The sequence below is a fragment of the Rhinatrema bivittatum genome, chromosome 12, assembly GCF_901001135.1.
Source record: "Rhinatrema bivittatum chromosome 12, aRhiBiv1.1, whole genome shotgun sequence".
Taxonomy (NCBI): Eukaryota; Metazoa; Chordata; class Amphibia; order Gymnophiona; family Rhinatrematidae; genus Rhinatrema; species Rhinatrema bivittatum.
The window spans coordinates 46009219-46036070 of NC_042626.1; the positions used below are offsets into that span (position 1 = coordinate 46009219).

Genomic DNA, 26852 nt, shown 5'->3' on the forward strand with positions numbered 1-26852 from the left:
TGCACTCGGGGTGGACCCTTGTCCTGTGGCAGTGGAGATGCGCCTACTGGTAAGGACCAGGAGGCAACTGCCCCCAGGGGGCAGAGCATGGAAGGAGACAGAGGGTAGGAAGAGCTTCACCACTGGAAGCCCGATGTCCCCCCGGGAGGAGCTTGTAGGGACCCGGGCTGTTTGGACTTAGGTGGGCCTCCCAGGGTCTCCTGGGAGAGTGGAAGTCCGGCGTGCCCACGGACAGAAGGAGAGAGCAGTCAGGTTCGAGACTGGAGGTCAGGTGGAACAAGGAGGACCAGAAGAGTGCAGGTGACGACAAGGCTAGGAACAGAGCCAGAATCTAGAGACGAGGTCAAGCAGGCAAAGGTCAGAGCCCAGGAGTCAGTCCGAGGAATGGTCAACAAGAAGAGGTCAGGTACCGGAAGTCAGACGAGGTCACAGGCAGGCTGAGGTCAGAAGGCAGGCAGCAGACAGACAAGTGGAGTAGCAGGCGGCAGGCAGGCAGGAGTCAGAAGGCAGGCAAGTCGAGGAACGGACTGGAGTCAGAAGGCAGGCAGGCAAGCAGACAGGTCAAGTAGCAAACTGAGGTCAGTACCAAGAGATAGTCCGGAGGTACTACCTGGGGAGACGAACAGGAACAGGAGGACGCTGGAACTAGGAAGCAGGAACAAGGCAGGAACAGAACTGGAACAGAAGAATCCTGGAACGAGACTTGGAACAAGACAGGAGCAAGTACAAGCGCGGAGACAATCTAGCATAAGCCGACCCGATTGCCAAGGCAAGGAAGTGCTAGCAGGGACATCCTTATAATAGAGAATCAATCAGGGCGTGCCGCAGATGTAAGACCCACCCATGGCCCTACAAGAGGCCGAGCGGTCCGCGCGCATGTAGGGGCGTGGCCAACAGCGCTGAAGACGCCAAGCTCCAGCGTGAGGCCTTGTGCCCAGTAGAGGGCCCGGTGACCGCCGCCGCGGGACGCCGGGGTCTGGAAGTGCTAGCAGCTGCCGCCAGGGAGGCCGACCCGGGACCTGCCATGGAACCATGAAGGTGAGCAGGCCCGAGCACGGGATGGATGCGGACGGGGCGCGTAACAAATATCAAACACTTGCCATGAGCAATTTGGCTTTAAAGAATTATTAACAGCATTAGCTGATCACATGCCTATTTAAACAGGTGTGCTTTAAGTTGTTTCCTAAATAATTTAGAGCATTCAATGGTATACAAAAATGCCAGAAGATAGTTCTAAAGAACTGGACCTGCAACTGAAAAATCTCTCTTACGGACCTTGGTCAGACGTCACTACCTCCAGGAGACCTTAATTACAGAACTGTAATGAACGAGAAGGCTGATAGCTCTGATTTGAGGATTTGACGCACAGTGGGCCTGGTTATTAAGGGTTTTATGCATTATCATTATAAACTTAAGTTGTATCTGCCATACAACTGGAAGCCAGTGAAGTGGCTGCAGAACAGGTTTATGGTCTCTCAACTGGGTAGCTGTCAAAACTCTGGTAGGTACATTCTGCACTATCTGAAGAGCCCAGATTGTGCTAGCTAGTAAGCCCCTATAAAACGATTTGCAATAATTCATTCCCAACAGCACCAGGGACTGTAATGCAGTTCGAAAATCAGCAGGAGGTAAAAGAGGTTTCAACCTGTGCAACAGGTGAAACATAAAAAGAGGTCCTCAATGCACTATTCACAAGCGCTGGAAAGTATACGTCAGTATCATAAAGAACACCAAGATTCCTAAGCTTACAGCCAATTGGAATTATCATATCCTTATAATAAATTGTCATAGGGGTCTCTGATCTAGGAAACTGGCTTAAGATCATTATCTTAGTTTTACTGAAGTTTAACACCAAATGATTCTGACTCATTCACTGCTTCATTTTGGACAAACAGAATGAAAATTGCTTCATAGTATCTACCCATAAATTGGTCTTTCCCCAGTGCTGAGGTCAAAGATGATGAACCTGGCATCCTTGGTCCAGAGGAGATCGAGAACAGTAAGGTCTCCGGCACCACTATCCGCCGATGGCACTGATGGAACCAACATTCCCACCGTTGTCGATAGCGCGGTGTCTATCAGTGCGGTTCCAAGGTCCATTAATGCTGATGTCTCCAATGCAGATGCCAATGGCTTGGACTTCCTCAACCCAAAGAACTGATCCATCTTGTTGAGTTGAAGCAGACATCCCTTCGGGGTCATCTGGGCATATAAGTGGCAAGCCCAGATGTCATGCGATGCCCCCAGGCAGAGGATACATACCTCATGAAGATCAATGATAGACATAGTCCTAGGGCACCGGTGGCGAAAATCGGACATGGCATGACAGGGCAAAACAAAAGGGCCGCAAAGCTGAAAGTGATGATGGCGAGTGACGATGACCGGTGGGCACCAAGGCACTGTTACCACGGGGGCAATCGACTATGAAAGGAAGCTTAATCCGAAACGCCGAAAACCCTGACTAGGAACAATACGGACAGTCACCAAGAGGGACCCGGTGACGTAACTGAGAAGAAAAAGAAACATGAAAAAACACAAAGAGAGAAAGCTCAATCACACTGCAAGGCCAACAACTCCATGGAAAAGAGACTGATGAGGGACCCCGCATGGACACTTGATATAGGGCATGCTGGGCATGCGCAGTGTGCCTAGTCAAAGTTCTAGAAACTTTGACATAAGTTTTCCACATCGGGGTTCATCGGATGATGTCACCCATGTGTGAGGACTACCATTCTGCTTGTTCTTGGGGAATTTAATTATCAAAATCTCAAAGGAGGGAAGGTGAAGGGTTGTAGGTCCATGTCCTGTATCTTTTAGGTATCTAGCAACACCTCTGCCTCTCTGGAAGAGGTTCTGTTTACACTTGGGATAGATCTTGAAACACTTGCCTGCTTCTCAAACATGGTGAAGAAAATCAACAAGGTGAAATAATGCAAAAAAACTCCAGACAATTATTTCTTTTAATGAAAGAGAAAATAATATTGGGCAGGTGGCCTGCTGGCATAGCTGTGCTGAAGAAAAATTCCAAGCCAGTTTAGCAAATCAGTAAAGAAAAAATAAAAAGTGCCAATAAAACCTAACTAGGGTAATCTAAGTGTATTTTAGGAAAAAGTGCTTGAAGCCAAAGTAATAAATTACCTTCTTGAATTCTGCTGGGCCACAAGAAAGAACGTATCCAATAATTTTGGCTGATAAAAACAAAATGAGGAGAATTGCACGCTGCTGTAGAATAACTTTCATGCATGGTTAGTAAGATTGTTTATGGTTTGCACTGTGAGTTTTACAGCAGCTAATGGAACCCATGGAAATCTGGATGGTTTAGATAGGTAAAAACCTTAGATAGTTTCCCTAAAACAGATGACAGATGTTTAGAGAACACATTAGATTTTAAAAAGGAATCATACCTGAGCATACACAGCTGATTTGAAATAACAGACAGAAAAATGCAATGAACCCGTAACAAAAATTTGCTCGCAATGAAACACATGGGCTGACTAGGGCTGAAAACTTATGGTGGTGCCCTGAATGTCTTACATTAAATCCCATTGCCTTTGTGTTTTGTTTTTTTTAATTATTGGGCACTAACATAACACAATTCACTGTAAAGTCATATTTTATTCTCCTTAAGACACAAGGAAACCCTGAGCTAAGGATGATAGAAAGTGACCAAAAAAGAAATTCCTATATTTATCCTGGTGCATCTGTCTCATTATGGACCAGTGTAAAATGGAAGTGATGAGTTTTGCATTTAGAGAAATGCACATCAGAATTATGTTCCTTGGAAACTGGATTTATATGTCTTAAGGAGATCAGCATAGTCATTTCTGTAGGAATGAAGCAGTTCTGTAAATCTATCCAGGAACCTAACATGAATGGAGGAGCATTAAAATGCACATGAGTCAATTGCGTTGCAGAGACATCAACAATACCATCAATGCCACTAATGACTGAAGCAAAATTGAAAGGTTGGGACAGGGATGTAAGGTATTGTTCGGTATAGTAGTATACTGAATTAGTTATATATCAACTTACCTCAACAAGACAAATAACTCCAATGATGATTATTATTATAACAGTGACCAATATTGCCAACAGCAGTTTGCTACCATACCCTGGATATCCTTTTGATGCCTATTTAAAAAACAAAACAAAAAAAAAACGGACATGGGAACAAAGTGTAAAAACAATATAGCATATATATTATATATTCTTTTCAGACACAGGGGTAGATTTTCATACATACGTGCGGGCGTACATGTGGGCGTACGCGCGCTACCCAGCGCATGCACATGTATGCCCGATTTTATAACATGCGCTCGCATGTTATAAAATTGGATGTCGGCTCGCACAAGAGGGTGCACAATTGTGCACCCTATGCGCGCTGATGCCTGCGGGCTTCCCCCGTTCCCTTTCTCCTAAACTAACCTTCCCACCCCTTGCCCTAACCTTTCCCCCCCAGTCCTACTCAACCCCCCCCGCCCCCAAATTGTTATTCTACCTTTTGTGCCTGGACTTAGACGCGTCCCAGGGCTTTGCGTGCGTCACCGGGCCTTTATAAAATAGGCCTGGTGTGCGTAACCTCCCCACGCAAGCAAATCCAGCCCCACAATGTGCATTGGGGCTGAGTGGAAGAGAGTTAAATTCAATGCACATTGCATCTACTTATCAACTCTAACAAAAATATCCCGATTTAGTAGCATTCTTCTCCCATTTGTTTTCCTTAGGCCAAAAGTCAGTTTCAAGGTGCGACATGCTAAATGCTTTTTTTTTTATCAGTCATCTGACTTACGAGGCAGTGAAGACCAAGGCTGGTGGTGTTGCATAGTGGAGAGAACACAAATTGCAAATCTGAAAAGACCTAGTCAAATCCCCTGTCTACTATGCAGTGTAGTCTTCAGTACCTATCTGTTTCTAAACTTAGGGACTGTTGTAATAAGACTGCAGTAAAAAATTGGTGCTAATTTTTGTAGCCCTGATTTCTTTCCTACCATGGTAAATTTTTACCTCAGTAAGGTAATTAGATGGAAAGCACACAAATTGTGTGCTAAATAGAAGTAAAAAACTGCACAGAAAACTCTTGACTGATCCCACTTTGACAAAAGGTCCAGGATTCAAAACCAGCAGGTTGTCATTTTTATTTATCTGAGGTTGCGTAATGCTTTGCTCGAGCAATATCTAAAATGGCTACCGTTCAAAATCAATGGATAAAATTCTTGAGTCAGACAACTCAAGGTAAACAGTCAGGCCTCTTGATTATTAATAATGTCATAGAATTTGTCAATGTTATTTGCCCAGCTATATCTTTTGTCTTGTGTCAGTCTTATTGTATAACAATATTTTGTTTTCTGTCCGCATGTACTTTTGATTGGATTGTATATATTTGTTTTATTTTAAACTGCATGGATATATTGCTTTACACATGGTATATTAAATTAAATTAATATCTTCATCATCTTAGGGCTTGATTTTCAAAAGTATTTAAATGCTTAAAACTGGGTTTTACACGTGTAAATGCACTTTACCTGTGAAAGTGAGATTTTGGAAATTGTTACAGTACATGTTACTGAATTGAAAATTGCTATGATAATGTTATATTTACATGCGTAACTCCTTTGAAATTCACCTGTTATCTTTATAGCTTGTTGAAAGCCCTATATTCTCTTTTTAATATATAGACTGCTAGCTCATAACCATGCCAGTCTTCATGCCTCAATTGCTGCCTCTGTAGTTCTGGCTGCAATATCAAATGCTTCATAGATCAAACAGTCTTTGTAGAAATATTCATGATCATCTTGCAGATATTCCCTGTACTGAAGATAATCTGGGAACAAAGTCAAGGAGAACGTGACCCAAAAGAGCATTATGCCATGATTGTTATGGGCATCTCTGTTTAGTGGACCCTTGGGCCGACCTGCTGGAGACTGGGAAAGGTGGTCAATGTCTCTAATGGATAGCAGGCCGGGAGGCAGATGTTCAGGCAGGACGTAGATGCTCTTCACCCTGGAAGCTGGTATTCCCCCGGGAGGAGCCCGTAGGAGCCCAACCGCTGGGACTTAGGTGGCTTCACCCTTGGAAGCCGAAGCCCCCCCTGGGAGGAGCCCGTAGGGGCCCAGCAGCTGGGACTTAGGCGGGTTGTGGATCAGGACAGGTAACTGGAACCAGACTAGGACAGTAGCAATACTGTAACTGGGTTCGAGTTCTGGAACCAGGCAGGAACTGTAGCAGGATTCGGGTACTGGAACCAGGCAGGTACGGTAGCAGGCAGGCTGGAACCAAGCAGGTACTATAACAGGCAAGTAGGAACCAACCGGGACTGCAGCAAGCAAGCAGGAACCAAGCAGGTACTGTAGCAGGCAGTCAGGAACCAAGCAGGTACTGTAGCAGGAACAGAGCGACGAAGCAAAGCGAGTCACTCCGGGGCACAGCGCAAGAGAAAATCGGGAGGCTAACCCGTTGCAAGGCAAAGACTGGATGGCCGCGGCCGGCTTATCAAGGCCGCGGCGTCTGACGTCAGGAGTTGGGCGGAGTCACCACTGGTGGGAAACGGCCTAGAAAAGCGCCCAAGTGGCTCGCGCACGCGCGCGCCTAGGAGCCAGGCATCCATGGGAGACCTCGCAGCAGAGCAGCCCCAGCGGGGACACCGCCAAACAGGCTGCAAACCAGGCCTCTGGAAGCAGGAGCAGGAGGTAAGGGCCTGGCCGCGGTACTCGCGGCCAGAACCGCAACAGTACCTCCCCTCTTACGCCCCCTCTTAGCCGGTCTGGGTTTACTTGGGTGGTCCAGATGGAACTGCTGTAATAAGTCCTTGTCGAGGATGTTACTGGCTGGTTCCCAAGAATTATCCTTGGGTCCGCAACCCTCCCAGGCAAGCAAGTATTCCCATCGGCGTTGATGGAACCGGACATCCAAAACTTCACGCACTTGGTACATGACCTCATCCAGTACTGAAGGATCCGATGGTTCAGGAGCCCGGGAGTGGTACCTGGATAACACAAGAGGCTTCAGCAATGACACATGGAACACGTCATGTATGCGCATGGAGGAGGGTAGGCGCAGACGGTAGGAGACTGCTCCCACTCGTTCGGCGACTTGAAAAGACCCACAGAATTTCGGAGCTAGTCTTCTAGACGGAATACGTAGCTGTAGATTTCTGGTGCTAAGCCAGACACGGACTCCTGGAAGGAAGAGGGGTGCTGGCTGATGATGCCTATCTGCCCACTTCTTAGCAGACAGGGCGGCTTTACGGATCTTTTCCTGGGTAGAGATCCACAAGGAACGAAGCTGGCGACCTGAGAGTTGCACTGCTGGGAGTGCACTAGGTTCAGGCAAAGGTAGGGGCGGACGAAGTTGCTTCCCATAAACAACAAGGAACGGCGAACTTCCAGTAGCAGCATGCGTGTGATTATTATCCAAGAACTCTGCCCATGGGAGTAGCTTAACCCAATTATCTTGTCGTTGGTTCACGAAGGCACGAAGAAAAGTCTTCAAGGTTCGATTGGTTCGTTCCGTTTACCCATTACTTTGAGGATGGAACGCTGACGCCAATCCACCGCGTTAGCCCCCTTTCGGGTGAGGGCAATTAACGGGGCCACAATACAAGAGTAATTGGGAATAAAGTGACGGTAGAAATTGGAAAAGCCAAGGAAGCGTTGCAATGCTTTAAGACCCCTTGGCTGGGGCCAATTCTTAATTGTCGCCACTTTCTCAGGATCCATTCGAAAGCCAGCTGCAGAGACTATGTAGCCTAGGAACGGCAGGGAATTCTTCTCAAAGCTACATTTTTCCAGCTTCGCGTACAGACCATGCTCCCTAAGTATCTGGAGCACTTGACGGACATGCTGACGGTGTGACGACAGGTCCTGGGAGTAGATTAACACATCGTCGAGGTAAACAATGACGCAGGTGTTCAGAAGGTCCCGCAACACCTCATTCATCAGGTGCTGGAACACCGCCGGGGCATTACATAAGCTGAAAGGCATCACGAGGTACTCGTAATGCCCGTCTCGGGTATTAAACGCGGTTTTCCACTCATCTCCGGGACGGATTCTGACTAAATTGTACGCTCCTCGCAAGTCCAACTTTGTGAAAATCTTTGCTCCTTGAAGCCGATCAAGGAGCTCCGGGATTAACGGGAGCGGGTAGCGGTCTCGCTTGGTAATAGAATTTAGGCCTTGATAGTCTATGCACGGCCTCAGTGAGCCGTCTTTCTTAAGAACATAAGAAAATGCCATACTGGGTCAGACCAAGGGTCCATCAAGCCCAGCATCCTGTTTCCAACAGTGGCCAATCCAAGCCATAAGAACCTGGCAAGTACCCAAAAACTAAGTCTATTCCATGTTACCATTGCTAATGGCAGTGGCTATTCTCTAAATGAACTTAATAGCAGGTAATGGACTTCTCCTCCAAGAACTTATCCAATCCTTTTTTAAACACAGCTATACTAACTGCACTAACCACATCCTCTGGCAACAAATTCCAGAGTTTAATTGTGCGTTGAGTAAAAAAGAACTTTCTCCGATTAGTTTTAAATGTGCTGACAAAAAAGAACCCTGCCCCTGCAGGCGACTTGGATGGGCGGATAAAGCCCTTGGCCAGATTCTCCGCAAAATACTCGGACATGGCCTGGCTCTCAGGTATGGATAAGGGATAAATCCTTCCTCAGGGGGGGCATAGTACCAGGTAGCAAATCTATAGCACAGTCATACGGACGATGCTGCGGAAGGATCTCCGCCTTAGTCTTGGAGAATACATCCGTAAAGTCCTCATAAGGTGCAGGAGGGCCCACGGCAGCGTGCATCAAGGGAAGTGCGGGAGTCTTAAGCACTTTCATACAATTAGCTAGGCAAAAAGGACTCCATTTGACAATCTGTAGCGTATCCCACTGAATCGTGGGTGTTTCTGTAACCAAGGCAACCCTAGCACCACAGAGTGGACAGCCTTCTCCAACACTAGGAAGGCTATCTCCTCCGAATGGATCACCCCGGTGTGGACCGTAATGGGTGCTGTGGACATCTGGACAGGTCCTGGAAGAAGCGTCCCCTGGATAGAGGTAATTCGTAACAGGACCTCCCGTCTATGCGTAGGGATACGCAACTGGAGACTAAGTCCTGCAGGATGAAATTACCTCCGGCTCCGGAATCCAGGAACACCATCGTCTCAAAGGAACCTCCAGGATATTCCAAGGTAACAGGAACAGTACATTGAGGAACTGTAGCACAGCCTAGGAGGAGCTCCTCCCGACCTCCTAGGCTTTGGCGTTTTCCGCACACTCCTGGCAGCGTGCCAAGAAGTGGCCCTTCTGGCCACAATACAAGCACAACTTCAACGAACGGCGACGTTGCCTTTCTTCAGGAGAAAACGGAGCCCGTCCCAGCTGCATAGGTTCGCAGATGGGAGCGTCTGGATGAGAAAGCTTGGGCGAGGGCACCGGTCTCGGCCCTCGAGCCGGACTATGGTGAGAGGAGCGTTGCTCCTTGGCCCGTTGTTGTAGGCGGCGGTCAATGCGGGCAGCCATCTCAATCAAGGCGTTGAGGTCCTCCAGCAGATCTCGAGCAGCAATTTCATCCTTTATGCGTCCGGAGAGGCCTTCTAGGAAGATGGCCTTAAGACTACCATTTTGCCAACCTACTTCTTGGGCTAGAGTCCGAAACTCCATTGCATAATCTGCCAAGGAGCGAGCCCCCTGACGAAGCTGCAGCAGGTCAGACGTAGCTGTGGCTACTCGGGCGGGCTCATCAAAGGCCTGGCGAAAGTTCGTGATGAACTGTTTTAAGTCCGTTAGCGAAGAATCATTGTTTTCCCAGAGGGGAGAAACCCAGATTAAGGCTTTCCCATCAAGCAGGGACAGGATATATGCCACTTTCACCGCATCCGAGGGAAACTGCTGGGGCAACAGGGAGAACCGTATAAAACATTGGTTCAAAAAGCCATGGCAGGTCCTTAAATCCCCAGCGTAACGAGAGGGTGCGGGCAGCTGGGTCACTGATGAGCCTTGAGCCTCGAGTGCTGGTTCTGGGGCAGACGAGACCCTGGCATTCAACCGGGCCGACAACTCCCCTACCGAACCGGTAAGAACCTCGAGGTACTGTTGTTGATACTGCACCTGCTGGGCCAACCCCGGCAAGTCCAAGGGAACAGGCGCATCCGAGTCCATGGCCTTGGAATCTGTTATGGGAGTCTCTGTTTAGTGGACCCTTGGGCCGACCTGCTGGAGGACTGGGAAAGGTGGTCATTGTCTCTAATGGATAGCAGGCCGGGAGGCAGATGTTCAGGCAGGACATAGATGCTCTTCACCCTGGAAGCTGGTATTCCCCCGGGAGAAGCCCAACCGCTGGGACTTAGGTGGCTTCACCCTTGGAAGCCGAAGCCCCCCCGGGAGGAGCCCGTAGGGGCCCGGCCGCTGGGACTTAGGTGGGTTGTGGATCAGGACAGGTAACTGGAACCAGACTAGGACAGTAGCAATACTGTAACTGGGTTCGGGTTCTGGAACCAGGCAGGAACTGTAGCAAGACTCGGGTACTGGAACCAGGCAGGAACTGTAGCTGGATTCGGGTACTGGAACCAGGCAGGAACAGTAGCAGGATTCGGGTACTGGAACCAGGCAGGAACTGTAGCAGGATTCGGGTCCTGGAACCAGGCAGGTACAATAGCAGGCAGGCTGGAACCAAGCAGGTACTATAGCAGGCAAGTAGGAACCAACCGGTACTGCAGCAAGCAAGCAGGAACCAAGCAGGTACTGTAGCAGGCAGGCAGGAACCCAGCAGGTACTATAGCAGGAATGGAGCGACGAAGCAAAGCGAGTCACTTTGGGGCACAGCGCAAGAGGAAACCGGGAGGCTAACCCGTTGCAAGGCAAAGACTGGATGGCCGCGACCGGCTTATCAAGGCCGCGGCGTCTGATGTCAGGAGTTGGGCGGAGTCACCACTGGCGGGAAACGGCCTAGAAAAGTGCCTAAGTGGCGCGGGCACACGCCTAGGAGCCAGGCATCCATGGGAGACCTCACAGCGGCGCAGCCCCAGCGGGGATGCCACCAAACAGGCCGCAAACCAGGCCTCTGGAAGCGGGAGCAGGTCCGGGAGCCCGGAGGTAAGGGCCTGGCCGCGGTGCTCGCGGCCAGAACCACAACAATGATACTGTTGTTTTCCATCGGAGGGAAAGATCAGCTGCCTCTGGCCAGATGTCAGTTCTCTTTTAAGCATTCGTTCTTTCAGGGATGCCCCTTCCACTCTTACCAACGTCATTAGGGCCCCTGCTAGGGGGAATTCTTCTGCATCTTCCATGTCTTACAAAAGTCAGCCTGCTCTAGGTCTGTCTCAGACAAGACCTTCAATTTCTTAATGCATTCATATATGTATTGCACCATATACAACTGGTAGGCAGCAATCTGAGTGCTTAACATGGTACTCTGGAATACTTTCATGTCAAAGGTATCTAAAAGTTTTGAGTCCTTCCCTGGGGGGCATATTATAGTACTCCTAATAGAAACACTTAGGGGTGATTCTAAATGGTCCACATTGTTTGCAATGTACATGTATCCCTTTGAAAGGCAGAAGCCACAAAGTATACACACTAAAATCTCCCACATATTTTGAGCCTCCTATTTGTACAGATGGCTGAGTAGGGACAAAATAATTTGTGTATTTGATAAATGTGTGCACTGTTTTACTCTCCTGACTGAAAAATACCCCATGAACGCTTTCTTTTAATTTAGCTAAAAGGATGTGCGCTCTGAAAGCTGGTGCCTACTTTTAGGTGTGCAGAGAAAGTCAATTTTCAGTCAAGCTATTTTACCTAGGTACAACAGCAATTTCCCTGGGGAAATGGCTTTGAAGCTGCTGGTCTATCTGAGGATATTGCTACATGGCAACAGTAGTGTGGTTGCCATTTTAGTCCACTGGGATGCATAAAGATACAAGTCAATAAATAGGTTGTAGGAGATACCTTTTACTTTGCAATGTTTAACATACATACAAAAGGGATTGAACTAGCACAGATTAAACTCTTTTATCGTGTCTGTTATCATGTGTGCAATATGAGGCCAATTTTCAAACAACTAAAATTGTTGTAAAGTATGCAGGACTATTCAGGATGCATACTTCACATTAACTTTCAAAAAGAAAGTGCCAAAGTAGTGTCTCCTTGCAAACCAGATTAAAGTATGTGTACTAAATGCACTCATATTTAGCACTTACTATTTTGTGTAGGTGACAGAGGGGGAAAATAAGGAGAAATGACTACTTACCTGATAATTTTCTTTCCTCTAGTAAGGGCAGGTCAATCTTCACGAGTGGGTTATGTTCCTCTGCTAGCAGATGGAGATGGAGCAAAAGCTGACCTCACTGCCATATAGTCACACCCCAACATCAGCCCGCCAGTATTGTCTGGAAAAGCCAAACTGTAGACAAAACTGATTATACTTGAATATTATTATTAACAATCAACTATTCATGTTTTCCAACCAACAGAAACACTGAACTCAGCCAAAAGAAGGAACATACTAGTAAATTAAGGGCTAGAGAAGTCACTTACTAGTTTTCAGCAAAGAGCAGAAATCATACTCTGCATAGCTCGCCCGTTGAAAGACTAACCACAAACTAAAACATCAGCAGCCAAGGGCGGGTCGGGGATTGACCTGTCCTTACTAGAGAAAAGGAAATGATCAGGTAAGTAGTAATTTCTCCTTTCTCAGCGTTCAGGCAGATCAATCCCCATGAATGGGATGTACCAAAGCTAATCTCGAGAAAGGAGGAAGGCTGCCAGCAGTCCAATCAATTTCACTTGCGTAAATGCAGCGTCCTCTCTAGCCCTAACATCCAAATTGTTGAGATTACTTACCTGATAATCTCCTTTTCCTTAGTGTATGCAGATGGACTCAAAACAAGTGGGTATAGCGTGCTCGTGCTAGCAGTTGGAGACGGATCTGACGTCAGCACGGGTATATATACCCCCGCAGGAAGTACAGCAATTCAGTAATCTTCCTTGCAAAAGCTTTATGGATATATGTGTAACTGACCGATCGATTAAATGAACAGGATTACCCTGACCGATTGGTAGTAGCTGGAGACCGCCAGTGTTCTCAACCGGAAGGCGTCAACACCCGGCAGGGTGGATGCCCTATTATAAGAAAACATGGCTTACCGTAAGTCGGTGAATCCCCATGTATACTGGCAGCTGGGCGGGATGCTGAGTCCATCTGCATACACTAAGGAAAAGGAGATTATCAGGTAAGTAATCTCAACATTTCCTAGCATGTAGCAGATGGACTCAAAACAAGTGGGATGTACAAATGCTACTCCCGGACTGGGCAGGAGGCTGCCCGAGGTCCATTCAGGATAGCCCTCGCAAATGCTGTGTCCTCCCTGGCCTGGACATCCAGACGGTAGAATCTGGAGAAGGTAGGGAGGGAGGACCACGTCGCCGCCTTGCAGATCTCTGCAGGCGACAGCATCCTAGTTTCTGCCCAAGAGGTCACTTGCGCTCTGGTAGAGTGAGCCTTGATCCGTAGAGGTGGTGACTTTCCCGCTTCTACGTAGACCGCCTTGATAACTTCTTTGATCCAGCGGGCGATGGTTGCCCGTGAGGCCGCTTCCCCTTGCTTCTTCCCGCTGTGAAGGACGAACAGATGGTCCGTCTTTCATACTGCTTCTGACATTTCCAGGTATCTGGACAGTAGCCTGCCAATGTCGAGATGGCGTAGTATTCGACTGTCTTCCAACTTCTTCAAACCTTCCGTGGTAGGCAAGGATATGGTTTGGTTGAGGTGAAAGTGTGAGACTACTTTGGGTAAGAAGGAAGGAACTGTGCGAAGATGGATAGCCTCTGGAGTGATTCTGAGAAACGGATCACGGCAGGACAGCGCTTGTAGCTCTGAGATGCGGCCTGCTGAGGATACGGCCAGCAGGAACACCATCTTCAAGGTCAACAAACGGAGGGACAGGCCTCGAAGGGGCCTGAAGGCGGGTCCCGCTAGAAATTCCAAAACTAGGTTGAGGTTCCACAGGGGCACTGGCCACTTCAGTGGCGGGCGAATGTGTTTGACTCCTTTCAGGAAACGTGAAACGTCTGGGTGTGTGGCGATGTTGTTGCCGTCACTCCGGGGACCGTAGCAGGATAGCGCTGCCACTTGAACCTTGATGGAATTGAGGGACAGACCCTTCTGAAGTCCATCTTGCAGGAAATCCAAGATTATAGGGATCTTAGCGGCATGTGGATTGGTGCCATGAGTTTCGCACCAGGATTCAAATACTCTCCAGATCCTTATATATGTTAGGGATGTGGAGAACTTGCGTGCTCGGAGGCGTGTATCTATTACCGGCCCTGAGTATCCTCTTTTCTTCAGTCTAGCCCTCTCAATGGCCAGACCGTAAGAGAGAACTGAGCTGGATCCTCGTGGAGGATGGGACCTTGCCGCAGCAGGTCCCTGTGTGGAGGCAGGGGAAGTGGATTCCCTGCCAGTAGTCTTCTCATGTCTGCGTACCAGGGTCTTCTTGGCCAGTCCGGGGCCACTAGAAGAACTAGGCCTCTGTGCCGCTGGATCTTGTGTATAATGGCACCCAGCAGGGGCCATGGAGGAAAGGCATATAGCAGGATCTCCTGAGGCCATGGCTGTACCAGGGCATCGATCCCCTGGGATAGAGGATCCCGCCTGCGGCTGAAATATCTGGGAACTTGAGCGTTGGACCTGTCCGCTAGTAGGTCCATGTCTGGCGTCCCCCACTGATCCACAATCATCTGGAAAGCTGTGGGCGACAGCTGCCATTCCCCTGGATTTAGGCTTTCTCTGCTGAGGAAGTCTGCCATGGTGTTGTCCTTCCTGGCGATGTGGACGGCGGAGATGTCCTGGAGATTTGCTTCCGCCCAAGTCATCAGGGGGGCTATTTCTAGGGATACCTGTTGGCTTCTGGTTCCGCCCTGTCGGTTGATGTATGCCATCGTGGTGGCGTTGTCGGACATCACTCTGACCGCTCTGTTGCGAAGTCTGTGGGCAAACCGCAGGCACGCTAGCCTGACTGCCTGTGCCTCTAGTCGGTTGATGTTCCACCCCGACTCTTCTCTGTTCCACCGCCCTTGGGCGGTGAGTTCTTCGCAGTGTGCTCCCCATCCGTTCAGGCAGGCATCTGTCATGAGCAGGGTCCAGGTTGGGGAGGACATTCTCGACCCCCGGTTCATTTGGCCAGGCCGCAACCACCACCGTAGCTGATTCCGCACTCTGGCTGGTAGAGGTAGGTGTGTGGTGTAGTTCTGTGATCGTGGGCTCCACCGAGATAGGAGGGCGCGTTGTAATGGTCTCATATGAGCTCGCGCCCATGGTATCACCTCCAGAGTGGATGCCATAAGGCCAAGGACCTGTAAGTAATCCCAAGCTGTGGGCCAGGTGGCGCTCAGCAGGGCCTGCAGACGATTCCGGAGCTTTGATCTTCTCTTGGAGGTCAGGCTGACCTTATCTTCCTGGGTGTTGAATCGGACTCCTAGGTATTCCAGCGACTGAGAAGGCTGTAAGGAACTCTTTTTCAAGTTTACAACCCATCCTAGGCTTTCCAGAAGAGCTATAACTCTGTTGGTTGCCTGGTGGTTCTCCTCTGGTGACTTCGCCCGGATCAGCCAATCGTCCAGGTAGGGATGGACGAGGATTCCCTCCTTCCTGAGGGACGCTGCCACTACTACTATGACCTTGGTAAAGATCTGCGGCGTGGTGGCTAACCCGAAGGGAAAAGCTCGGAACTAGAAGTGTTGGTCCAGGACCTTGAAGCATAAATAGCACTGATGATCCTGATGGATTGGGATATGCAGGTAGGCTTCCGACAGATCTAGGGATGTGAGAAACTCCCCTGGCTGTACTGAATTTTTGACAGACCGCAGAGTTTCCATGCGAAAGCTGGGGACCCGTAGGTATCGGTTGACTGACTTGAGGTCCAGGACGGGCCGGAAAGTGCCCTCCTTCTTGGGCACGATGAAATAAATGGAATAATGCCCAGAATTCATCTCCCTTGCAGGCACTGGGATTATGGCCGTTAGGGACAGGAGCCTCCGCAAAGTAACTTCTAGGGCCGTCCTCTTGATGGGCGAACAAGGAGATTCCACAAACCTGTCCGGCGGAAGTCGAAGAAAATCCAGGTAATACCCTTCTCGGATGATGGCGAGGACCCACTGATCCGAGGTAATTTCGACCCACCTGCGGTAGAAGGGCATTCTCGTGAGGCGTGTCTTGGAGGAGGAGTCGGCTGACCAATTACGTAGCCAGAGCTGTCTCCTGGCTGCCACTGAGGATGACACTCCCTTGGCTGCCGTACGGACTAAGTCGGAGGCTGCATCAGTGAGGAACGAGAGAGCTGATTCCATTTCCTCTCCCGGGGTGTTGTTCCTAGCCTGTGATAAACAGGAACGTGTCACCACGGTGCAGCAGGTCGCAATTCGTAGGGACATGGCTGCCACCTCAAAGGCTTGTTTCAGAATGGTGTCCATGCGCCGGTCATGTGTATCCCTGAGGGCCGTCCCCCCCTCCACCGGAATGGTGGTGCGCTTCACAATTGCGCTAACTATGGCGTCTACCTGGGGGCATGCCAGCTTCTCCTTGGTTGCCGGGTCTAAGGGGTACATGCCAGCCAAGGCCCGACCCCCTTTGAATGAGGCCTCCGGCGTATTCCATTCCAGATCGATTAGCTGCTGAGCTGCTTGCAGGAGGGGAAAATGGTGAGACGTTTGGCACAGGCCCTCGAACAGGGGGTTCATTCTAGGTTCCCCTGGGGTGTCATGGCCCGGGATAGCCAGCTCCGACAGGCATTGAGAGATCAGGCCTGGGAGATCCCCTTTCAGAAAGAAGCGCCTCATGGTCCGATATGGTTCAATCCCCGAGGGAAGTTCTCCCTCCTCGGGGGACTCGTCGTCTTCCTCAGGGTAATCTAAATCCCCATAAGTGGGGGTTCTGGGTGGCGAGTGGCCGTGCCTAGGCCTTGAAGGCCCCGGGGCTGGGTCATCTGGTACGTATGGACCCGCTCGGGGAGCAGCCTGCATTGTGACAAAGGCATGAATCCCCTTGAATAATTCCACCCAGGAGAGCGAAGCAGGATCTGGTCTGAGGGGTACCAGGTCACTCGGGTTCCCCGGCTGCTCACCGCTGCCTGCTAGGTCCGGGGTGTTCCCTGAGGAACTGGCAAGTATGCTGGCTGCGACCGGTCCTGGCCTGGAACTCCCAGGGCCTCTTCACATTGGGTACATAGGGAGTCTGCTTCCTTGCCCTGTGTGGCTCTGAGGTTGCATGCCGAGCAGAGGCTTGCGCCCGATGCTGGAGGTGCCGGCTCCGCCGATGCATGGGCTCTCTTACGCTCCATGTGCGTCTAGGAACGGACGCTTATCAGTGGGCGCTTATGAACGCGCGCCTAACAGTCGTGCGCTTAACTACGTGCGCCCAACAATGTGCGCCTAACAACATGCGCTTAACAACATGCGCCCAACAATATGCGCCTAACAGCAGGCGCCTAACAACGTGCGCCTAACAGCGTGCGCCTAATGCGTGGTGACGAACCAGGCAGGCAAATGGCGACGACCGTGGCGGCTCTGCGAATCCTCACTTCCTCGGAGACCAATAAGAAAAGATGTACGCCTTACCTTGTCTTCGGCGCTTCCCGGTTGCGACCCGGGCGGTCTCCGGCTGCGGGGGGAGAGGGTGAGTACCTTCACCGCCGCGCTCGAGGAAGTGCACCCGCTGCCTCTGGGCTGCGCCCGAACTCGTCCGCTCGGGGGCCAAGTCCACGCCGGGACCGAGGCTGCCTCTAGGCCGCGCCCGAACTTGTCCGCTCGGGGGCCAAGCCGCGCCCGAGCCCTTCTCACTCGGGGGCTAAGTCCCTGCCGTGATTCGGCCACCGGACCGAGGCACTTACCTCCGAGGGACCACGGAAATCCCCTCGGGAAACTCAACTGGGGGAGGGACCGCGTGGTATCACCGCAGGAGTGCGGGGCTCGTCTTCAGGTAGGTTTCTTCTAGGAATTTAGTCGTGTAGAATTTGGAAACACGCTCAGCGAGCGTGAGGTAGCTCCAAACTGCTTTGGAGACGGAAATTACTGAATTGCTGCACTTCCTGCGGGGGTATATGTACCCGTGCTGACGTCAGATCCGTCTCCAACTGCTAGCACGAGCACGCTATACCCACTTGTTTTGAGTCCATCTGCTACACGCTAGGAAAGATAATACTTGGAGAAGGTTTGCAAAGATGATCATGTCACCGCTCGGCAAATTTCAGCAGGCGACAACAAACAAAATTCCACCCACGATACTACCTGAGTCCTCATGGAATGCGGCCTAACCTGTTTTGGCAATACAACCTCAACAGCCGCATAGGCTACTGTAATGACTTCCTTAACTCAGCAGACTATCGTTGCCTGCATCGCCGGTGCTCCCTGTTTACCTCCACTATGGAGCACAAACAGGCGATCAGACTTCTGAACAGTTTTAGTCATCTCCAAGTACCGCAGTAAATGACGTGTGACGTGCAAGGAATGCAAAAGCCGGTACTCAGCTTCATCTCTGTTCCTGTCCAAGGCAGGCAGGGAAATGGACTAATTCAAATAAAACTCTGAAACTACCTTTGGCAAAAAAAAAGAGGGCAGAGTCCAAAGCTGAACCGTACCTGGAGTCTTATGGAAAAAAGGCTCATGGCAGGAAAGAGCCTGCAGCTTAGAGACCAGATGTGCCGAACAGATTGCTACCAGAAAAACTGCTTTCAAAGTAAGCAGCTGCAAGGAAAGTATATGCAGCAGTCAAAAAGTTGGAACTGCCAAGAACTCGAGGACCAAGTTAAGATCCTACAGAAGCACCAGAAGCTGCAAAGGGGGTGAAGATGCTGCAAGAAATGGGACATGTCTGGATGGGAAGACAAAGGCCCTCCATTGACTCTTCCCCTATAAAAGGCCAGGGCTGTAATTTGAACCTTCAAAGTGATAAGGGCCAAACTCTTAAGCAAGCCATCCTGTAAAAATTCCAAAATCAAAGGAATATCCACTTTGAGTGGTTGAGTACCTTGCTCAGAACACCAGGCCTCAAAGACCCTCCAAACTCTAATATAAGCTAGAGAAGTAGAACATTTCTGGACCTGAAGAAGAGTGGAAATTTCAGCAGGTGAATAACCGTGCTGCAACAACTGAGCCCTTTCAATGGCCAAACCGTAACACAGAATCGACCCGGATCGTCATGCTTGAATGGGCCTCTGATATAACAGATCCATCTGAGAGAGTAGCCGGAGGGGACTGCCTACCAGAAGTCTCTGGAGATCGGCATATCATGGCCTTCAAGGCCAATCCGGAGCCACTAAAAGGACAGTGTTGGTTTGAGTTGCAATCTTCTATACCAGCCTGTCTATCAAAGGCCAGGGCAGAAACGTATACAGCAGGGCACCAAGTGGCCACTCCTGAAAGACAGCATCTATGTCCATCGCTTTTGGGTCCCATCTGAGACTGAAGAAGCATGGAACCTTCATGTTGTTGAAGTTCGCCAACAGGTCTAGATCCAGTAGACCCCAGCAGTTCACCAGGAGCTGAAAGACCTCATCTGCCAGATCCTATTCTCCTGGATCCAAGTTTCTCCTGCTGAGGAAATCAGTTCTGATATTGTCCTTTCCGGCAATGTGAGAGGCGGATATGCTTAAGAAATACTGCTCTGCTGACACCATGAGCTCATCTATCTCCTCTGACACCTATTGACTCTTTGTTCCACTGTGATGATTGATGATTGATTTTGTTTCCTCTATCTCAGTTATATACCCCTGTTCGATGTAAACCGATCTGATATGGTATTTAACCATGAAGGTCGGTATAGAAAAATGTTAAATAAATAAATAAAATAAAATGTAAGCCTCCATCGTCGCACTGTTGGACATTATCTGGACCACTTGAGCCTCCAGCCACTCGGCGAACCACAGGCACACTAACCAAACTGCTCGTGCCTCCATTCTGTTGATGTTCCACTACCGCTCTGCTGCATTTCAACGCCCTTGTACCACCAACTCCTGACAGTGAACCCCCCAGCCCCGGAGGCTCGCATCTGTCGTCAGCAGCAACCAATCAGGCCTCTTCAGGGAAATTCCCTTCCTGAAATGATCCACCAGTAACCACCAGTCCAACTGGGACCTCACTTCTAATGGGAGGAGCAGCCTTACCGCATACTTCTGCGACTGTGGTCTCCATCGAGAGAGCAATGCGCGCTGAAGAGGGCGCATGTCAACCTTTGCCCAGGGAACCATTTCCAATGTGGCAGCCATCAACCCCAGGACCTGCAGATAAGTTCCACAGGGATTGAACTCACACTATCAATGTGTGGATCCGAGATTCCGGGAGAAATGCTCTGCCCTGCCTTATATCAAACCTAATGCCGGGGTCTGAGACGGCTGCAAATTTCTCTTGGTCAGATTCACAATGCAGCTTAGTTCCTGTAGCAAGGAAACCACCCTGCAGGAGGCACAAAGACTCTTTTCCATGTCCATGGCTTGAATCAACCAGTCATCCAGATAGGGATGAAATAGAATGCCTTCCTTGCAGAGGGCTGCCGCTACCACCGCCATAACCTTGGAAAAGGTCCTGAGCGCCGTGGCTAGCCTGAAAGAGAAGGTCTGAAACTGCGATTTGGGAACGGGAATCACTACATCAGGTTCAACAATCTTTGTAATGTCGTTTCCATTTCTACTCTCTCTTGAGGGGAGTTGCATGGAAAGACCATAAAAGCATCTGGAGGAATGTGAAGAAATTCGAGAGCATACCTGTCCCGAACCAAAAAGGGAGAAGCCTGGAAGCAGGGCCTAGCCAATCGGCTGCTCAACCCACCGTGCCTGTACTATCTTCTCACCTCACAGAACTCCCCAGAGGTGTAAATGGGACAACCGAACGCCAAGGAAACAGACCCTTTCTCCTGCTTTCTTTCTTTTTTTGAAAGTAAAAAAACTTTTACCTGAGCACAGCCCTTCCTGGCTGAGAGCAGGAATCGATCCTGGCTACAGGGGCGAAGAGGGCTAAAACCTTCACCACCGAGCCTCTCTCGGCCTGTAATCACTAAATTAAATTTAGGTCCACGCCACTTAAGGCTATTGGACTGAGGACACTCTACTGAGGGAGGGACCGGTCTCACCTCAGGAGGCAAGCGGTGTTATATAGATGTCACATCTGTCTCCTTTCCAACTTCTTTCCTCTTATCTTTTTTTTTTTTTTTACTTTTAGGAATTCCTTCGAAGAGAAATGCATGTCTACCATTTGCTGGAGGCAGAGAATACTGGCGGGCTGATGTTGGGTCAGGACTATATGGCCATGTTGTCAGCTTTTGTTCTGTCTCCATTTGCTGGTAGAGGTGCATGCCCACTTGTGGGGATTGACCTGCCCAAACACTGAGGAACATGCATACTTTTGGAAATGTTATATTCTCAATGCTGTTTCCTTCCCTTGATCAAAACACCCCTCTGGAAATGCTGCCTCTCAATCCGGCTAAAGGTATGTGCCCCTTTAGCAGGCCAGAAGATGGACAAGTTTCAGACAGGGCAGTCTAGGTGTATTAATCCATTTTAATGTGGTTAGATTGCTTTGAAAATTGTCTTTTATTTGCTCAGTATTTTCTTGTAATTTACAGCTTTGAAAACCAACACCACTATTGTGATGCAATTTCTCATCTGCTTGCATAATCAGGCAACTTCATGCCAAGTTCATTCTCTATTAAATTGAAGAAGGGAGCATAGCCCTCAAACTAACTTTTTTCTTAACCTTTATTTCTAGATGGAAAACAACCAAAGGCAAAAGAAAAATTATTTTAAAGAAAAGACAATTTTAATACAGGTCAGGAGTGTTAAACACGGGTCAGGAAAGCAGACTGCCACAATTAAAATGAAACTGAAATACAAGAATGCCAAAAAGAAGCAGGCTTCCAAATTTTCCTAACTAGGGATATTAAAAAGGAATAAAAACCCAAAATACTAGTTGCATGCTGCGCAAACTGAAGCCATGTTCTCTGTGGATGCCTTCAGGATGGTCCTGCAGGCCCTTGTATTAACAGCCTTGATTATTTGTAACTCTTTATATCTTGTTTTTAGTAAGCTTAATTATTGGAGAGATGCAGGCTCTAAAACCCTTCATAGTACCTCATTAATTCTAACTTACAGATCTTCTGGGCTGGGACACGGTTACATGATATTGCTATATATCACAGAGTATATTGTCAGCACTGTATACATGAAAAACAGGATTATTTAGGAAGTTATATTTACCTCGGCAGATAAGGTGTCATTGATATAGTTCTTCCACACTTTTTCATGCTGCCTTTTGCTAAATGTCCTCATCAGTAGGCCCGTCTCGGAAACCAATTTTGCACAAGAACTCTTCAGGTTGGGTTTTAAGCAGTCCATCTTAAGTATTCGTATGACGTGACAGATCAGTGCTCTCACAGCCTTGTTTGGTATGAGCGACCGCAACTGTACATTGAGCTGTTTCTCAAGCAAATCACTCTCAACGGTAGAGAGCTCTTTTTCTTTTTGGCTATCCATGGAGGCTAACTGGCCCTCTAACAGCATTACTAGTCTGGTGTTTTCTTCTGGTTTGCTTTCTGAATCCTCTTTTATGCTATCTGTATGCAGTAATTTGCTTAGGACCATCTTTCTCCACTCTAAGTTGGCAACATTTTTGCTTAATTCGTCAATTTTAGTGCTTTTCTGAAGGCCGGTCATATAGAAAAGAGTTGGAGACAGGCTAGGTTTAGCACTAGAAAGTTCCTTACAGTTTTGCTTCTGATCAAATACAGATGTTTCCTTTAAATTATCTTCCCCCGTTTCATTTACTAATTTTTGTGAGACAGTCCCTCCTGTTGAGGAACATGGCGTAGAAGTGGATACGATAATATTTTCTGAACCATTAAGTATTTTGGTGTTTGCACTGGCAACATTCATTTCTGTCCGACTCTCATTTTCACTTAGGGCAGAAAGGTTAAATTCACTCATCCTTCGGACCCTAATCACAGCTGGCCATTTCACTAGGTTTGTTTGTCTTTTCTGATCATGTATCATCTTGTGCTTTCTTCGTTTATAGTGCTTTTTTCTGCTTTGATGTCCCTTCCTTGCTTTATGGCAGCTCTCTGAACATTTCTCTGTTTTCCTGCCTACTTTGACTCTCTTTCTCTTAGCATGCTTCTTCAGGGTTGTACGTTTGGTCTTTTTCTTCTTTCTGCCATGTTTGCACTTGGAAGATAACTTGCACATATCTTTCGTTTCAGTACCTTTGGTTACTGCCAAGTGTGATTGGGCCTGCAAATGAATGTTCCCTTTCTTTTCACAGTTTTTTGTATCACAATTCCCACTTTTCAGGCGTGTAAAGTACTGCTGATTTATATTAATATCCTTTGCCTTATTGTTTCTTTTTTGCTGGAGTCTTGAACTGAGTAACCTCTTTCCTTCCACGCTTGTGACATTCTTTTGAGTTATAGTAGTATTCTTTGCTGCATCCTCTCCTTTTTCTTGGAGACTTGAATTGAGTAAGCTCCCTCCTTTCACACTTGTGACATTCTGTTGAGTTATACTAGTATTCTTTGCTGCATCCGCTCCTTTTTGCTGGAGACTTGAATTGAGTAAGCTCTCTCCTTCAACACTTGAGACATTCTGTTGAGTTATATTAGTATTTGCTGCATTCTCTCCTTTTTGCTCGAGACTTGAATTGAGTAAGCTCTCTCCTTCTACACTTGTGACATTCTGTTCAGTTATATTAGTATTCTTTGCTGCATTCTCTCCTTTTTGCTGGAGACTTGAATTGAGTAAGCTCTCTCCTTCAACACTTGAGACATTCTGTTGAGTTATATTAGTATTTGCTGCATTCTCTCCTTTTTGCTCGAGACTTGAATTGAGTAAGCTCTCTCCTTCTACACTTGTGACATTCTGTTGAGTTATATTAGTATTCTTTGCTGCATCCTCTCCTTTTTGCTGGAGACTTGAATTGAGTAAGCTCCCTCCTTCCACACTTGTGACATTCTGTTGAGTTATACTAGTATTCTTTGCTGCATCCTCTCCGTTTTGCTGGAGACTTAAATTGAGTAAGCTCTCTCCTTCCATGCTTGTGACATTCTGTTGAGTTATACTAGTATTCTTTGCTGTATCCTCTCCTTTCTGCTGGAAACTTGAATTGAGTAAGCTCTCTCCTTCCACACTTGCGACATTCTGTTGAGTTATACTAGTATTCTTAGCTGCATCCTCTCCGTTTTGCTGGAGACTTAAATTGAGTAAGCTCTCTCCTTCCATGCTTGTGACATTCTGTTGAGTTATACTAGTATTCTTTGCTGTATCCTCTCCTTTCTGCTGGAAACTTGAATTGAGTAAGCTCTCTCCTTCCACACTTGTGACATTCTGTTGAGTTATACTAGTATTCTTTGCTATATCCTCTCCATTTTGCAGGAGACTTAAATTGAGTAAGCTCTCTCCTTCCATGCTTGTGACATTTTGTTGAGTTATACTAGTATTCTTTGCTGCATCCTCTCCATTTTGCTGGAGACTTAAATTGAGTAAGCTTTCTCCTTCCACGCTTGTGACTTTCTGTTGAGTTATATTAGTATTATTCGCCTCATCCCCACCATTTTGCTGGAGACTTAAATTGAGTAAGCTCTCTCCTTCCATGCTTGTGACATTCTGTTGAGCTATACTAGTATTCTTTGCTGCATCCTCTCCATTTTGCTGGAGACTTAAATTGAGTAAGCTTTCTCCTTCCACGCTTGTGACATTCTGTTGAGTTATACTAGTATTCTTTGCTGCATCTTCTCCAGATTGTTGGAGGTTTGAGCTGAGTAAGCTCTTTCCTTCCACGCTTGTGACATTCTGTTGAGTTATACTAGTATTCTTTGCTGCATCTTCTCCAGATTGTTGGAGGTTTGAGCTGAGTAAGCTCTCTCCTTCCATGCTTGTGACATTCTGTTGAGTTATACTAGTATTCTTTTTCTCATTGTCTTCTTTTTGCTGGGCTCCTGAAGAGAATAAACTGCCCAAGAACATTAGTTTTTTCATGTCATCTTTATTCGCCCAATGCAAATTGAAAGTCCTGGAGATGAGAGAGTGTTTAGTTGATTCGTTGAGGCCCAACATTCCCAAAAGTCTACGGTTTTCTGCTTGTATAGTTCTGGCATTCCCATTGGTTGATGAGTTTGGAGGGAGTAAGCTATTAGGTCCATCAAGGAGATTAATTTCTTCATTAAAATTAATCTGAACCATAGGATAAGTCATGGCCTGCCTTTCTCTAAGTTCCACGTTATCTTCATTGTTAGAGGATAAAGAATGTTCAGGCTCAATATGCAAGACCACAGTGAATGTTTTCCTTCGGGATTGGAGAGCTTTTATGAATGCTTCTTCTGCCAGAGGCAAGATTTCATGAGCAGCTGTTCAAAAAACAAGAAGAATCAGACATAAATGGGAAATTTTGTTTTCCCCATCATTTCTTATTCTTTGGCATTCTAGCCCTTATATAACCTATTCCAACCCTGTTCGTTCCCATTTATGAAAGGGATGTGGTCAGAGGCTGAGGTACTATGGGTCTTCAATCATGGCTACCCAGGTAATTTCTTACTTATATCTCTCTGGGATCGATATTCAGCCACTGGCTGTAAAAGTTACCCAAATAAGATTATCCAGCTTAATTGGTCAAGATATTCAACAGCACAGCCATGCCACTGAATATATTCAGCTATCTTATAGTTAGCCAGATAAGTTATTTGGCTAAGTTTAGGAGAGCCGAAAAACAGTCCTACACTTATCCAATTAACTAAGCTGGATAATATTGAATGCTGGCATTTCTATGGCTAACTTAGCCAAACAAGTGGTTCCCCTTCACTTAGCCAGCTAATGTTTTAGCTGGCTAAAAAGTTAGCCAGCTAAGTGGCAGCCACAGACCGCAAATGGTAACACTTAGCCAGCTAAGGGGGTCATTTTCAAAAGCGATCGCAAGCGAAAAGGGACTTTTCGCACGCAAAAAGTCCCTTTTTGCGTGCGATCATTAAATGGGGGCGGAGTCGGCCCCAGAAGAGGAGGAGTCAGGGTGGCACCGGGGCCGACTTTGCGGAGACAATGCTGGCGGCGAAAGGTAAGGACCCTTATCGCTGCCAGTTTCACACTGAATAACTTCATCTTTTATGGTGTAGTTATTCGATGCGGAAGCCGGCAGCCAGCGCACCGCAGTGGTGCAATGGCTGCCGGCTTTCGCAGACCCGCCCCCCCCCCCGCTTCACCCCTCCGCCCCCCTGCGACCTTAGAAAATCCAGGCCTAAGTGGCTCTGAATATGGGGCCTTCTTTGTAACCCAGCTTGCAGCCTTCAAGATGAGGTGCACGGACATGGCTTCCTCCTGAACTTACTGCAAGTGCAATCTTAAAACAGCCAGTATGTTTCACTGCTGAATGATAATGGAGCTCTCCTTTCTCACATAAGGGCTGTGGACAATGCCTCTGCAGCAACCTAAACCAATGTCTCCCCAATGAGCATGAATCAGGTCCAAAACGTGATTTTGAATCTCTATCCAAAACATAACAGCCAAAATTTAAAGACAGCTATAAAAATACCTAGTGATAGCTGGATAAGGGGTCTATATACTAAGCCACAGTATTTTCCCCAGCACAGAAAACTCTGCGAAATTTAATAAGCTATAGTACTCGGTATCAGTTTTGTAAACCCCACATTATTTTCCCCATCGGTAAGTATTCCAAAAGCCCGGCATGGGGTGTCTCTTGAGAATCCCTGACCCATCCACCCTTTGAGACAGCCAAAATAAAAAATGGAAAAATGGAAAAAAGTTTAAGGTCCAGCATAGGCCCTGCTTCCTTGTCCCCAAACTCCTCTATTTAGCAAAAATAAAAATCCCCAAACCAC

At 47.9% G+C, this 26852-nt stretch overlaps 1 protein-coding gene across 3 annotated transcripts in view; it reads right to left on the reverse strand.

Annotated features, from left to right (window-relative positions):
- Positions 1-26852, reverse strand: part of LOC115074498 — a 172150-nt gene that overhangs the window by 49612 nt on the left and 95686 nt on the right. For all 3 annotated transcript variants that reach the window (XM_029573993.1, XM_029573995.1, XM_029573994.1), the window contains 2 exons: positions 22234-25370; positions 4033-4131 (listed from right to left, as the gene is read on the reverse strand). In XM_029573993.1, coding sequence (XP_029429853.1) covers positions 4033-4131; positions 22234-25370 — 3236 coding nt within the window. The remainder of the gene's footprint in view (positions 1-4032; positions 4132-22233; positions 25371-26852) is intronic.